The sequence below is a fragment of the Rhea pennata genome, chromosome 22 (genome assembly GCF_028389875.1).
Source record: "Rhea pennata isolate bPtePen1 chromosome 22, bPtePen1.pri, whole genome shotgun sequence".
NCBI classification, from domain to species: Eukaryota; Metazoa; Chordata; class Aves; order Rheiformes; family Rheidae; genus Rhea; species Rhea pennata.
The window spans coordinates 3,395,399-3,410,412 of NC_084684.1; the positions used below are offsets into that span (position 1 = coordinate 3,395,399).

The 15,014-nt window shown below is 44.8% G+C and overlaps 2 protein-coding genes across 10 annotated transcripts in view; one reads left to right on the forward strand and one right to left on the reverse strand.

The window, feature by feature from the left end:
* Positions 1-7,927, reverse strand: part of UBIAD1 (UbiA prenyltransferase domain containing 1) — a 62,066-nt gene extending 54,139 nt beyond the window's left edge. Inside the window, exons 1-4 of one of the 4 annotated variants that reach the window (XM_062593699.1) lie at positions 7,865-7,927; positions 7,212-7,760; positions 6,173-6,261; positions 2,130-4,525 (exon numbers count right to left, since the gene is read on the reverse strand). In XM_062593699.1, the coding sequence (XP_062449683.1) occupies positions 4,418-4,525; positions 6,173-6,261; positions 7,212-7,734 (720 nt within the window). In that variant the 5' untranslated portion in view covers positions 7,735-7,760; positions 7,865-7,927 and the 3' untranslated portion in view covers positions 2,130-4,417. Of the gene's footprint in view, positions 1-2,129; positions 6,262-7,211; positions 7,761-7,864 lie in introns of those variants that run through there. The other 3 variants (XR_009960602.1, XM_062593698.1, XR_009960603.1) reach the window with 3 other exon arrangements.
* A 907-nt stretch (positions 7,928-8,834) lies between these two features.
* The window catches only part of MTOR (mechanistic target of rapamycin kinase), a 67,400-nt gene continuing 61,220 nt past the window's right edge, over positions 8,835-15,014 (forward strand). For 3 of the 6 annotated variants that reach the window (XR_009960588.1, XM_062593613.1, XM_062593615.1), the window contains exons 1-9: positions 8,835-8,930; positions 9,623-9,785; positions 10,154-10,262; positions 11,027-11,089; positions 11,572-11,804; positions 12,172-12,372; positions 13,103-13,237; positions 13,466-13,741; positions 14,053-14,161. Coding sequence is in view for 5 of the 6 variants with exons in the window: in XM_062593613.1 (XP_062449597.1) it covers positions 9,666-9,785; positions 10,154-10,262; positions 11,027-11,089; positions 11,572-11,804; positions 12,172-12,372; positions 13,103-13,237; positions 13,466-13,741; positions 14,053-14,161 (1,246 nt within the window). In the remaining variant the exon portion in view is untranslated. Of the gene's footprint in view, positions 8,931-9,071; positions 9,100-9,622; positions 9,786-10,153; positions 10,263-11,026; positions 11,090-11,571; positions 11,805-12,171; positions 12,373-13,102; positions 13,238-13,465; positions 13,742-14,052; positions 14,162-15,014 lie in introns of those variants that run through there. The other 3 variants (XM_062593616.1, XM_062593618.1, XM_062593614.1) reach the window with 2 other exon arrangements.

Sequence of the window (15,014 nt, forward strand, 5' to 3'; positions counted from 1 at the left end):
TGCACCCGCTCCATCTCCATATACAATTTAACAGGAATCTGTACACACCCTTACATGAACAGCATGATCTAAATTTGTTCTGTCCATTTCTCAAGTTAGCTTTGGGACCTGCTGGATAGTGTTTTTAAGAGGTTATACAATCCTCCTCAAGTAATTTTACTGTTTTTCCATTCATCTTTAATCTCGCCCTCACAAAAATTATTGTACAAAGGGCATTCCATTGAGAGTGTGACATGTCTCTGAGCTGCTGATGAAAAAGAAAGGAAGATACTGAGACACATTTTCTTAGAAGTGTTTGCATTTATAGGTACACTTATATACAATCTTTTTTAAAATCAAGTTTAATTAAACCAGTGAATGCAACTTTAGTTTAACTGCTGCTTTTTACAATTTAGTTGAAGTTAGTGGATAAGTCACTTTTGAATTACAATGTGTAGCACATACCTGTGCACAGGTAAGTCTAAGTCAGGACAAAATTACCTCCTTCCAAAGCAGTTACCTCAGGACATAGCTATGGGTACAGTTAATCATAAGCAGAGCAGCACATATTTTGTTCCAAGTTTAAAAGGTTGGAAGTGTGAGTCAAAATAGGATGAGAGAAAGGAAGGAACTACTGTGATTCTGAGACTTCTTCAGGTATCAGCAGAAGGTAGTACACTCCACCTGCCTTAAGAATGAAGAGTTTCTCATGAGAAAGATGACAAGCATCCTCTTGTGCCAAAGTTAGCCTGACAGCTCTTTATTGCACAGTACATCAGTCTTATTTCAAGGATACCAGAGTGAAATAAATAGGAGGGGAGAAGAAAAGCTATCAAGCCAGCAGCAGCCTGTTAAATGAAAATACAGTTTGCGAAGAAAAGCCTTCTGCGTAATGACTCCCAATGAAATAACATTTCCTTCCAGACAGGACGGAATCACAGGCTCCAAGACAGCCTGAAGAGGACACCCTGCTACAGTGAAAAGTCTTCACACAGAGCTCATCACTGACCTGAAAATTGACTTTAGAAGGGCATAAAGTTCAGTTATACCTTAACTAATTCATTGGAAGTGGCTAAAACTTGAGTTTATGCATCTTGATGGGGTTTTCCCCGTCTCAAAATGCAAAATCAAAAGCAGTACCCAAAGGAATAAAAAAGGGTAAGACAGCCATCTCCATCCTACGATACGTCATCGTACAGTCCCATGCAGGAAAGGTGCTTATGATCACCACTGCCTACAACACATCTGTACAAGGTCTCTAGAGTGTTTCAAGACATCTGTCACTCTCCTGGGGGGTGGGGGGAAGGTATAATAAAACTGAAATGTATGTTTTCTTGCCTTCGTGTAGCTTCCTACAGAACAAACCTTCCAAAGCCCATACGGAAAGCAATGATACACAAATAAGCATGTTTAGGTCCAAAAGAAGTGAAATCAATAAAGAAAAATCTGATTTGCTTACATTTACAAACCAAGTCAGCGAAACAAGCAGAGGACTCAGACTTGGCTCCAAACTCAGCACTGTTTCATGCTGTATCTTGCAAAAACTAAGGGACTGTCACTTCACCTTTTAAATTCCTGAGGAAGTTACTGATGTCCTGTAAACTCCGACAGGAAATCACTTCAGAAAAACTAAAGATAGTAAGACAGCGTTGCAAGTAAAAACACTAGCCCCACAATGGTTTTTAATAACTAAACTCTATGGCAGGAATGTCTTCCTTTCTGTCTCAGACAGAGTTTAAGCTAGAATACACTAAAGCAAAAACTAAAATCACCATATTTCACAAATCCTTCTCACAACAAGTCTTCTTCGTATTTCTCTTTTCAGCTGTGTGCATCACAAAAAACAGATAGTAGCACAGCCAAAAGGATTCTGCCCAGAATGTTCAAGTTACTTTAACCATGTATAAAGACAGCTGGAAAGCAAGACAAATAGAACTTCAAGGAGTCCTCAGGTTAATTATGCATGAACTCATGTGGCACACCACACCAGTGGCCAAGGCAAGAAAATAACAAATCATGCTTTAGGCTGATTTAGGACACACAAAAGGCAAGTTTTACGCTGTCACAGTCCTACAGAGCAAACAAAATCATTGCAAGTGAGTCAGGAGCAGAAACAATGGCACTGGAAGAAGGGCAGACCACATAGGTGATGATGATGAAGTCCATCTTTATTAAAAAGATTAAAAGTTCAGCTGAAATCTCACTACAAATGCTGAATAGTACATGGCACAGAAAACTGCATCAAAGGAAGTTCTGCTCGTTGATGAAAACATTGCAACAATGCTGAAGTCTGCCATTAGTATGAGATGATCACTGCTACTAAATTTTTTTTATTCCATGTTACAGGTGGACAGGACTATGTGGTTCACAGAAGGCCTCTTTTACGGAGAATATGCACTTTTATGCACCTATACCATAAATAAACACTGAGACCAAGACCATTCTCCTTCCAGAATGATGCTCTTAATATATGTGTAGACATACAATCCAGAGTGATTTAAAATAATTCAGCACAGTTTATTTAACAGATCAACATTCAGACACTTTATTGATTTTTTTCTCTAGGTAAGAAGAAAGGCCAAGACGTGTTTTAGCATACATGAACAGGTGGACTACAAATCTGTTAACCTACCTACATGGACTCATCACACTGCACGCAGCCCATCAGGAGAGACCTGAAAGAAGCTTGAAAAGTTTTTATTTGCGGGAAATAGCACGGGAAAAGGGATGAGAGGGTTAGTGAGAGAGACCTAGCATCCTCATCATAAAACAAACCAAGAAAGAAACCGCTCTTACCACCTAGTGTTTGTGTGGAGGTTTCTAGTCTCTACCTATAGTGGTTAAAATCATCTGTTAGGTTTGTTTATACCTAAAAATTTTCTAATACTAACATACTTTTGAAAAACACACAGAGATAAACCATATTTTACTTTCAAAGCTTCTTCACAACAATGATGTCGGCTCAGTATCCCTGTGAGGTAGGCAAAAATTAGCTCTGTTTTACGAGACCTATAGAAGTTGAACAACTTCCTCAAAGCCACAGTGAAGAAACAGTGTTATTTATTATCAATATTCTTAAAAGCCTGGAATGATAGTCTTTTTTACATCCTATCAATAACATTTTAGTTGGATTTGTATCCCATTTCTAGTATTATACTGCATTGAAATCCTCTCACCTAGACAAGTACCAGTGACTCTTGCTTCATCTCTTTAACAGAAAATGCTGGTCCTTCCCAGCACTGAGCAGGCATCTTGCACAGGGAGCTTTTCCCTACTGGTAAACGGTAGCTTAGATAAACTACAGTTACATACACTACTCCATCAAAACCTTTTTCTAGATTTTTCTCTCCATCAGTACAAAAATTCCAGTTATCAGATGTATGAGTCATGTTTTAGTTAATTTAAGGAATTTAGCTCGAGTATTACAATTTAGCTAGCATATTCCACTATATAGAAAAAGAATAAGAAAAAGTAACTATCCATTTTTTTAAACAGATAGCATACAAGAGCAAGCTATCACAAATCAAAGCACTCAGCTGCTAAGAAGGGTAGCAACAAAGCCATGCTGGGATTAACCTAATAAAACCACCTATCCCCAAGTGCAAGATTAACAGATGTACCAACTCAGGTCCATGTCTTTTGCTTCACAGAAAAGTTAAGTGGGTCTCTAAACCAGGCTCTTCCTTAGGTGTGCAATGAAGTAACAGTAGACGCTGGGTTGAATACATCTGTCTTAAAAGCAGCTTCCAAAAGCTTCCGAGTATTTCCATCCATTTGGCTGAGCTCAATTTTAGCATCTTCTCATCCTATTCTAACCAAATCTTTGGCTGCAGAAAGCAGCACATACTTGCTGAAGTCCACCTCCTTTCATCTTGTGCCTAGAGAGAGTCCAGGTATCTGCACAATTTCAACAAAAGGTAAATCCAGGACTTGTATCAACTGTAAGGATTCTCTCCAGGTAGATTTTACAACTCAGCTGTCAAGCAGCAGACCAACAGCTGGGTAACATGAAGCCACTGAAACAGTCACTTGAACTACCTATACTATGTAACCTCACATCAACTCAGCTTTGCCACTGTCAGTACACTCTACTAAAACAACACCGTAACAACACTGTCAGATGAACACCACAAGGGCATAATTTACCTATGACAAATGCAGGATAATGTTGAACTCCCTGTTGTTAGTTTATTGCTCATATTTAAAAGCCCACTTTGTTTTGGTTCAAAAGCAAGGCTGTGCTCCAGGCACCAGGAGCTCCTGTCCAACATCTGTATCGATTCCAGTCAACCTTTTCAAAACTTCTGTGAACAAACATTTCACCAAAAACCTACATATAGGAAGCCGATACTTTTTCTTCAACTTAGAAGAGAGTTCAACTGCCACTGGGAAACATGGAATGGACCAAATTCATCCCAGGTTATGGTGCCACTGAAAATCACTGGTATTTCCCAGGTGAGTTTGGTATGGTCTGTTTTTTCACACAGCTACATACTGGCTGAAACAATCTATTCTCCCAAAGGCCATGTGAATCAAGCGGCAAGATCTGCAGAAGAAAATAAAAACACATCATAAGGTGTAAAGAGGGAAAGAGGTGAGGAATTCCACCTCACAGCTAACCTATCATATAGATGTGATTTCAAGACATGCAAACCCTGGACTCCATTAGAAAAAGAACATGTTAGCAAAAATAATTCCTTCCCTTTCCCAGTCCCAATTTTTGTGCAGAGCCAATGCAATAATCCTGACTTCTTCCTGTTAATCTTGCATCTTTCTCTTTTGCTGCCACCTCTGCTTCTTATAGGGCTTCTTATAACAGGATGTTAAGCTATAATACTCTGGGACCCTAAATAAACAGGGAATGACAACTGGAAAAATACATTTTTTAAACTAAGAATTTGTGCTCCCACACAAATATCCACCAATCTGTACCCAGCCATAGAATTTTGTGACCTTGTGACCCCTTAACTCCAACTGTCATTTCAGACAGCAAATCCTAAGAAAATGCAGAAATGGAGGCCACTGGTTTTCCTAGGTGTTAAGGGCTTTTCAGTTGCATAATCTGCATTTATGGCTTCAGCTTTCTTAGAGGAATATAAGTCCACTGCTTTTTGTCTTAAAGCTTGTGCAGTGGGCCAGTCAAGCTCCATTTTAGCATCAGCATACCACAGAAACACATAGACTGTAAGTAATAAACATACTCAACAGGGAACGCATGAGTATCTGGCGTCTTCCAGGGGGGCTGGGAAACATAAGCTCAATATTTAGCTGGAAAAAAACCTATAACATACAACAGATAAACTATGGTCACAAGGGAGCGAAGTGATAGCACCTGCATTGTTATGACACTAAACTTTTGGCAGTGTTTTGTGTTTACCACACAGGAGCCCTTGGAAGCCCTTAATTGTGGTAAAGGAGTCATAAGAGCAATCATTGTGCTTATAAATGGAAAGGAGAGTTCATATTTGAGGCTCAGTCTTACTTCTGTTAGCAGTGAAAGCCCCTCAAAACTCAGTGGCAGAAGCAGGGGTTCTTTAAGCATTTCCTTGTTTTAATGTTGCATTGTTCCCCCTGAAGCAAAGCAGCGCAGTTCATTCCTTCCAAAGAACTGACAAAGCACTTTTCAGAAGTCTGTTGTACAAGCCAACTGAGACCAGAAATTATAAAATTCACAACCACTAGCTGAGCAAAGTCTCTCCATTCTTCCTGTTGTACGTACCAGGTCATCCACCCTCATCAACCATTGTTAATTGGTGTTAATACTGAGTTGTGAGGCCCGACTCTGCAGCTCCTGTTACAGTTTGGGGAGAGCACCAGCTGGTGCTAGCGTAATACCAAAAACATAGAAGAGCCCCAAGAGCAGATTGAGTTTGGCTGTCCGCTGAGGAATTTTGTTGAAGCTCTGACTCCGAAACTGCCTCTCCAGTGAAAATGCCATTGGGATGGTGAGAAGCGGCAATGCCATACTGATGGTGTAGCGTGTGGCCAACACACAGAAAATCAGGTAAGGCAAGAAGAGCAGAACGGTGTAGAGAATGTAGGAGAAGGTAGGGCCGATGAGGATGGCCAGGGTGACAATACCCGCCTGCTGGTCAGACTCCATGTCTCGCGTGTTGTTGCTGTGCAGGATGGCCTCAGTACTGAGAGCTAGTGGGACAGCATAGAGCAGTGGCGAGACAGACAGATAACCAACCTGCACAGCATGGGCAAACATGACAGCCAGGGGCCCAAAGGTGATCAGGATCACCACGTCTCCAAGTGCAACATATTTAAATCCAATTCCTGTGGCAAGACACAAGAATAAAATGAAGCGTCATCAAATGACTCAAACTATAGAAGAGTATGGTTTTTTTTATAACAGATCAGCCATTCCCACAGAAGTGTTGTAAAAAAAACAATATATACGTAGCTAGAACTAAGAAACGATTTCTCTTTTTTTCTTTTCTAAAAGTAATAAAAGAAAAGCTGCTTCTGAATTTCTCTAGTCAAACCACCTGATAAAGTTAAGGGCCAGATTCTAATACCTCTCCTCACGTCAAGAAGTACCTTATTTCTACAGCATCAATAGAAGTAAGGTGCTCTCCGTGGTGCTCAGATAAACTAGAATTGGATCCTGAAGAAACATAAAATGCTTAGAACAAAACACAAAACTGACAAGGCTCTTTCAAGTAAACTCACATGACTGTTAGAAGTTTTTTCTGCTTTCTGAAGCAAAATATTTTGCTTGTATTTACTCAACCCAGAAGACACTTAAAAATACCCTCTTCTACATACAAATACTCTCTTAGTAAAAACATCCTCTTCTTAGTAAAAAGAAATACAAAAACTATTCTACAATCCCAGTGAAACTCCATCTAGAAAAGAATAACAGAACAGTCCAACACAATGTATAATGTAAGTCTATTCATGTAAGAGAACATATGTGGTGAGCTCCAGTAGAGAGTAAGTAAAGGGACACTAGATACAGATCATCCAAAGTTTCAGCAACAGTTTTGAAGAACATCTAAAGTCATATGTAGTAATGTCTCAACATTACTTTGCAGCTGAAGAACTGAGTGCACTGCTCCTATACCCTTCCAAGACAACTAATGACAAAGAATACAAGTCTAAGTACCAGTACTCTAGGAAATAACATCAAATACATGTATAATAGTTACCTAGATCACCTGGAGCTTCAGTTAACTCTGCCACGTTCACATTCAGAATCACAAGGAACAGGATATAGCACTTACCTCCAGTATAAAGGAAGGAGCTGGAAAGTCCCCCAAAGTAAATTAAGGCCAGATGTTCCAGCTTGAGTGTAGAGACACAGTAGAGCCCAGCAGCACAGATACAGCCCACAGTATAAAGGAAGACTCCAAACCGGACTACATCCTGAGGCTCTAAAATCTGGTCCACCAAAGTCCTGTCATCACTCTTCTTGTGGTCAATACCTTTAGAAAAGTCGTAGTAGGTATTCACCAGGTTGCCTGCTCCGTGCACAGCGAGGACAGTCACGGCGCTTCCCACCAGCAGTCCTGGGTCTAACGCTCCTTGGGCCCGGTAGGCCAGCGCGCTGCCGAGGGCCACCGGCGTGAGGGAAGCACTGAAGCTCCAAGGCCTGAGGGCCAGCACATAGGCCGCGCACTTCTGCCTCCAGGAGCCGGGGGTGGCCCTCTCCGCCACGGCCAGCCCGGAGCCCACGTCGCTCCTCTCACCGCCCCGGGGACTCTCTGCGCCGATGCTTATCTTCTGCATCAGCTCTCCCGACCCCATGCTCCGCCTCGCCGCAGCAGCAGCACCTGGGAAGGAGAAGGGCCGCGCGTTAGCCTCGCCGCCCGGCCCCGCCCGCCGCCGCCGGCCCCGCGGGGCAGCGCCGCCGCCACGCCGCGCGCGCCGCCCTCACCGGCTCTGACAGGGCGCCTCGCTGCGCCGCGCGCGCGCCCCAACGGCCGCCGCCCGCGCGCCCCAACGGCCGCCGCCGCCCCGCGCGCCTGCGCCGCAACCGCCGCTACCCCCTGCGCCGTCCCCCCCCCCGCCGCAGCGCCGCCGCGCAGCGGTTTCCGCCGCAGCGGCGGGCTGGCGGGGAGGCGGCGGGAGGCCCACGCACCGAAGCAGCTCCCTAACGGCCCCGGGAACTCCCCGCCGCGGTGTAAACGTCAAACGCTCCGCACGACTGTTACTGGTCACTTCGAAGCGCACGGGATAACAAACATGTCGCCGCTGCTACACGTGCCATTACGGTAAAGGAGCGCGGCTCCACCGACTCTCCCCGCCCCGCTGCCCTTGGTCCCGTCAGGCGAGGCCGGACACATTTCAGCGCTGCACACCAGGCGCGACCCCGCTCCTCTCCCTGCGCACGCGCAGAACGCGCACGCCCTTTACCGAAAGGCGGGGAGCCAGCGGGCGCCCGGAGGGTGGGCCCAGCCCGACTTTTCGCCAATGGAGCACGCGCGGGCTTCCCATTGGTCCTCCTGCGCTGTCAGTTACTCCCGGCTGGCTTGATGACTGGCCGGGCCGCCACGGTCTCTCCTTGCGGTCCCCGGGAGAAGGGGCGGTGCCGGGAGCGCCCCTTCCCCCTCTCCTCTTTTCTACTGGCTGAAGGCCGTGCCCGTCAAGGCCTCTCGGCGCGCCTATTGGCGGGGACCCGGCAGGCGCGGGGGAGGGGAGGGCGCGGGGGCCCGGAGCGGGGGAGCCGGTGGCGGTTGGGGCGGAGGCGGTGAGTGCGGCTCCCGGAGCCTCCGCGTCCCTCCGGCGGGAAGAGCCCCCTTCGCCCGCGGCGCCGGCCTCCAGGCCGCCGCCGGCCGCGGCCTCGCCTCGCCTCGCCTCGCCTCACCGGCGTCCCGGCGCCGGGGCCGCCCCGCGGGCCTGCTGCCGCCACGCGCGGCTCCCGGGCGGCCCTGAGGGGCCGCGGCCGCCCTCCCCCGCCGGGGCCGGGGGGCTGTGAGGACTCCGTCGTCCTGCCGCGTCCGGTGCGCAGCTTCATCCCACCTGAGAATTGGGGGGGGGGCTCAAAACTTCAGAGGGAAAAAAAAAAAAAAAAAAAAAAAAAGCACTTTCCCCAGGGGAAGTGCCCGCAAGAAAGCTGGGTTGTGCGCTGGGGCAGTAAACGTCCTGTTGCAACGACTGGCGTTGCTAGAGGTGCGCTTCCCGTCCGTAAGTGTGTGCTGGAGGCTGTCACGTTTACCAGGCCCAGGGTGCTGAGTCTTTGCTGCGTTGGTGGAGTAGCGAGGCTTTTGGTGAGGTCTTTGGGCGAAGGTGTTTGTGGAGGAGTCAAATACGACAATGACATAATGATAGAGCTACTTATTTTGCCTGCTTAGAGAGTAATTCTGGTGCTTAGTTCTATCCCAGTATTTTTAGCTGCCTTGTGTCCTTTAACTTAGAGTCAGATTCCCATAGGATCAGGAACTTGACCTGCTGGGGCATATTTGAGGAACTAGGGAGCAAGAGAGTTAGGTCGTTACCTTCTGTGATGATATAGTCTTTATCACAGCGTTCTAAGGCCTAAGGAAACTAGTCATTAAGTGTATTTTTTTTACACTCTTAGCACAGCTTTCTTTATGCGTTGGGATGTGTATTTTGGAAACAGTAAAGGCAGCATCAAAGAAAAAGTTCAGATTATGCAATAGCTGAAAGCAGTAAAAATAGTTTCTTTTTGAAGCACTTACAGGACTTGATGTGCCAAGCCCCAACACACTGCCATCATGTCAGGCACGGTGTCCATTCTCCAGCAGTTTGCCAATGGCTTGAAGAGTCGCAGCGAGGAAACAAGGGCAAAAGCTGCCAAAGACTTGCAGCACTATGTCACTATGGAGCTCCGTGAAGTGAGTCCTGCAAATGAAATAATTTACCGTTGTTTATCACACAAATGTAATACACTGGCTGGGTACTTTGGGGATGGAGATTTTGGAATATGGAAACTGGTCTTAGGAGGTCCAGGAAGGGATGGAGCTTATCTTTGCCCTGGTGTGCAGGCAGGTGAGCTGAGTTGGTAACACAGGTGGTGGCCAAGCACTGATACAACCTAATAGGTCTACAGCATGAAGAAGAGATACCATTTTGTGTTTGTAATGTATGGTTAACTTAATTTCTTTGCATTTAATAGAACTAGAAAGCATTGTCTTTTTGGGGGGGGGAACATTGGTGGTGGTGGAGAATGATGAAAGTTGATTTGAACCTCTTCCCTTTACAGATGAGCCAAGAAGAATCTACGAAGTTTTATGATCAACTGAACCATCATATATTTGAGCTGGTCTCTAGCTCTGATGCAAATGAAAGGAAGGGTGGCATTCTGGCTATAGGTGAGTGAAAGTGCTTAATACCTTTGAGTTTTCTCTTCATGAAACTATTCTTAAGGGACAGATTTTCAAAAGGAATGAACTCTAATAATCAGGGCCTTATATTTGACCGCTTAATGTGCTGGGTGCGTGCTAGTCACTTGGGCTCTCTTGAAAATCTGTCCAAGAGTGTCAGCATGGGAGCTGCTGAGTGCTGAGAGTTGCTAAAAACCTGGTGCTCAGTGGGCACTGAGCTATTCTATGAGTAGAGCATCAAATGTGAGTTCTGAGCATTTGAAAATTCTGATCTTGAGCTCATCTGAAAACAGAGTTTGTGCTGCCCACTTATATGTATCATGGTGGGATGACTTTTTGAGCTCCCTTCTGCCTGAGTATGTTGATTCCTGTTATTTAAATTCACCTGGCTCAATGGCAACAGCTTCCATCCATGGGAGGGGCTCATACAGCTTTTGCTTTTATTCTGGTCAGCTCTTCCATCAGTTGCTCTGGTTGTGCTTTCACTGTGATATGGCAGAACTGCCTGCACCACGGCTCTTAAGAAAATCAGCTTGCATAAATATGTTGGCTTCTGAGCGAGTAGCTTACATTGTAGCATTTGCTTTTTTAATAACCAAATAAGAGTTGCCTATGGGTTAGGCTCACAGACATAATCATCCAACCCCAACATATTTGAAGACAGCGGAAGTCCCTTAGCTAGAGAAATCTTTGTTGACAACATCTGATTTTAAGCTGACAGTATCACTTTAAAATTGTTTCTGTGAATATAGTGCTGTTGAAAGGTGCCGGCTTGACAACCCTGGACACTGATGGCCTCTTTATCTACAGAGCAGGTACAACCCAGGCACCGGCAGTGCAAGCTTCCGCCACACTGCCCACTGCCAGTGTGCCTCCATCCTGGCCTGGAGAGACCATCTCTAGAGGCGAGGAGGAGAGCTGTTTCCGTGGTCCTTTCAGTTTATGACCCTCTCTGTTGAGACGGACCAACTTTAGTAGTTGCATGTGGATGTCTTTCTATTGGGAATGGGTCTGTGATCCCAGGGTGGATGCATTTTTTCTTTTTAAACTAAAAATGGGGAAAACTTATGAAGCTACTTGATACATTTTCCTATCCACTTAACAAGTTCAGGCTCGAAAGAATGGTGGCCCTTTCCTATTGCTTGATTTTTTTTTCCTGTGGATTTGCAGTTTAGGAAGAGTTTATGGGAATCTTTAAGGAATGGATAGGGAATACTAACTCTCATCCAGGGATTACCTACTGTCTGCCCTACTGACTCTTAAGTGCAACCTACAGCTCTGCTTTCTCTCTCCACAGCAAGCCTCATCGGTGTTGAAGGAGGTAATGCCACTCGTATCGGCAGGTTTGCCAACTACTTGCGGAACCTCTTGCCATCCAATGACCCTGTTGTCATGGAGATGGCCTCCAAGGCTATTGGGAGGCTCGCGATGGCCGGTGACACCTTCACAGCTGAGTATGTGGAGTTTGAGGTGAAACGAGCTCTGGAATGGCTGGGAGCTGACAGGAATGAAGGTCGAAGACATGCAGCTGTAAGTGGTCCTTTTTATTTTCACTTGTCTTGGAATGGAGTGGTTAGGCTTGAGTAACAGTGGTAAATGCTCCCAGAAAGCTGGGAAAGAGTTCTAATCAGAAAGCAATGGCTACCAGTCCGTGTCTGAGGATGTGTGACACTCATAGCAGGTGTGTTGATTCTTCATGATTTTCTGCTATAGTAATGCTCAGTGACTATACAAGGCTCAGACACCATTGTGCTACATGTTATAAAAGGACAGAGCTGGAAACAGCTCTGGCTCACAGATATCAACAGTCTAAGTGATACTACAGAGTAGGAATTACAATGTCTGTCTATATGTGCTTATCCTCATAGACTGCTGCTGTTTCTTTTCATGTCTCCAGGTTCTTGTCCTGCGTGAGCTGGCAATCAGTGTGCCTACCTTCTTCTTCCAACAAGTGCAGCCATTCTTTGACAATATTTTTGTGGCTGTGTGGGATCCCAAACAGGCCATCCGAGAGGGAGCTGTTTCTGCCTTAAGAGCCTGCCTTATCCTCACCACTCAACGGGAGCCTAAAGAGATGCAGAAGCCCCAGTGGTACAGAGTAAGAAAATAATTTTGTTTTGGAACAGCTTCTTTATAATATAACGCAAATGATCAAGCACCAAAACCAGAATAACCATCTAAGCTAAGAATCTGCTTCACCTGTGTCAGTATGTCTGTTCTGTCCATAGAAAAATACCTCCCCTCAGTCAGGGTTGAAACCATAGTGGCATCTAAGCTACGTTCTCTTAGCCCTCTATAAAAGCAAGCAAGAATCTGAATTCCATCAAGAATCTATTACATCATCTCTAATTCACTTCCAGTCATTGAGCCTGACCAGGTTTTACAGCTAAAGAGTTTTCTGTCTAGTGGCATCTTATCTTACTAGTAGGTGGTTTTATTAGTGTGGTGAAATAGGTAAGGATTGTTTTGCCTGAACTTTAGCTTCGGTGCCATGTCAAGGGAATTCAAGCTTCAAAATATTAAGTAAAGTTTGGACAGTGCAGTTAAATCAAATATGTGATGCAGCTATTGACAAAGTTTGTACGTTGGCATGACTGACTGGTTTTTTGATCAGGGCTGTTGAAAGGGCTCTGCAGCAGAGTGAAACTCAATTTCTTGGTGTTATGCTCTACTATTACTCTGCTGAGGTTTATGGCTACTCTTGAAAATTACAGGATGTCAGTAACTCATGACTTGCTGTACTACTCACTGTTTCCCCAGGCTTTACTTCTGTTATAATGATTATGATCTTTATTTTCCGCCTCCCCCGCACACACACACGCTCCCAGCACACGTATGAAGAGGCTGAGAAGGGTTTTGATGAGACTTTGGCCAAGGAGAAAGGGATGAACCGTGATGACCGAATCCATGGTGCCTTACTGATCCTCAATGAGCTTGTGAGAATCAGCAGTATGGAGGGAGAGGTGAGCAAAACGAAGAATTATGTAGGATGCAATGGCTTGCTTTGTTGCATATTAGATACCTGAATATTTTTGCTGAATTATAGCTTAGTTGATGTTTTACAGCTGTTTGGATGTCAATGATCCTGGATGCTGTTTAGAAGATTTGGGTTGCACTGGAGGTTGCACATCTTCTATTCATCTACCTTTTTTTTTTTTTTTTCTTTAAACATACTCTTTTTTTGTGTCCAGCGCCTTAGAGAGGAGATGGAGGAGATCACTCAGCAGCAGCTTGTCCATGACAAGTACTGCAAAGACCTAATGGGCTTCAGTACCAAACCTCGCCACATCACTCCCTTCACTAGCTTCCAGTCTCTTCAGCCCTCTCAGTCAAACGCCTTGGCTGGTCTTCTGGGATATAGTGCTCATCAAGGAATCATGGGTTTCGCAGCCTCCCCTGTCCCAGCAAAATCTACACTGGTAGAAAGTCGATGTTGCAGGGATTTAATGGAAGAGAAGTTTGATCAGGTAAGTGTTCATTCTTGTACTTGTCTGCCAACATACTCAGTGCCCTCCATTTCCTTACTTAGGAGGTGATACTCTATCTAGTATTGAACTGGGGCACCAAAGTTCATTGGTTGTACATATCCTGGCTTTGTCACTGTTGTTCTTGGAACAAGTAGCTTGTTTTCTTTGGAAACAGTCTTAATTATCCGTCTCCCTAACGGACTCTAAAGCCAAATATCAGTGTAATGCCTTAAAGTGCCCCAGTGCCCCAATAAGCATTCATGCATTGCTGACAACAGCCAACCTTCAAAGCCCAATTCATCTACTTTCAGGTGTGCCAGTGGGTTCTCAAGTGCAGAACCAGCAAAAATTCTTTGATACAGATGACAGTTCTCAATCTACTACCACGTCTGGCTGCTTTCCGTCCTTCAGCATTCACAGGTGAGGGGACAGATGGTTGGATGTTAGAAGTGTTGCTGAAGTTGGGCTGGAAGTTATCTAGCTCTTTGGTCCCAATGAGCTTGTGCAGGCAGTAGAAATGTAGTGCTAGGAAGCTGAGCAGACAGATTCCTCCTTGCAAGTGGTGGGAGGGCAGTTTTTTTGTTTTCATTTTTTTTGAATAAACCTGACTTTATCTGATGCCAAAATATTGCTCTAGTGAAGATAATAAGTTGAAAACAATGGCCTGAATTTTGTGATCAATATCCTAAGAAGCAGAACCACATCTTCGCCTTTTCTCAGCATATTGAGGTTAGGGTCTTGCTCTCACTCAGTTTAGCCCTAATGTTATTAGCAATGTCATCGTCCTATCTCTCTGTTGCACCTGCTGGGAGATGTCAAGGATGAAAAGGAAATCCCTTCTGACTTTTCAGCAACTGAGTTGATAGTACCAGGCAAACTTAGGAGAATATCTTAGCTGGAGGCAAGTCACCAAGGTACTCTAAGTGAGTTGGAACAAATTTTGTGTTATTATTCCAAATGTCTAACCAGTTGCTGTGATAATAAATAAAATTGGTTCTTGTTTGTGTGTGGAGTCTGCAAGAGTGTCTCCAGCCATGTTATCTCGTAATTTTTTCATTCTCTTGAAACTGTTTTTTTTTTAAACTAAAATCTTCTGGGATTTGAGAAATCTGTCATACAATGATGTTTGTTTGCCACTGCTCATGTCAGTAAATTGAATACAGAAAAAAATCTGTTCTCTAGCTTCCTTCTTGTAAAGGCTTAGTTGCGGATGAGATCCATGAAGTGTGTTTTGCTTCAGTGACAACTGCTTCCTAAATCAGCCATGCTCCAA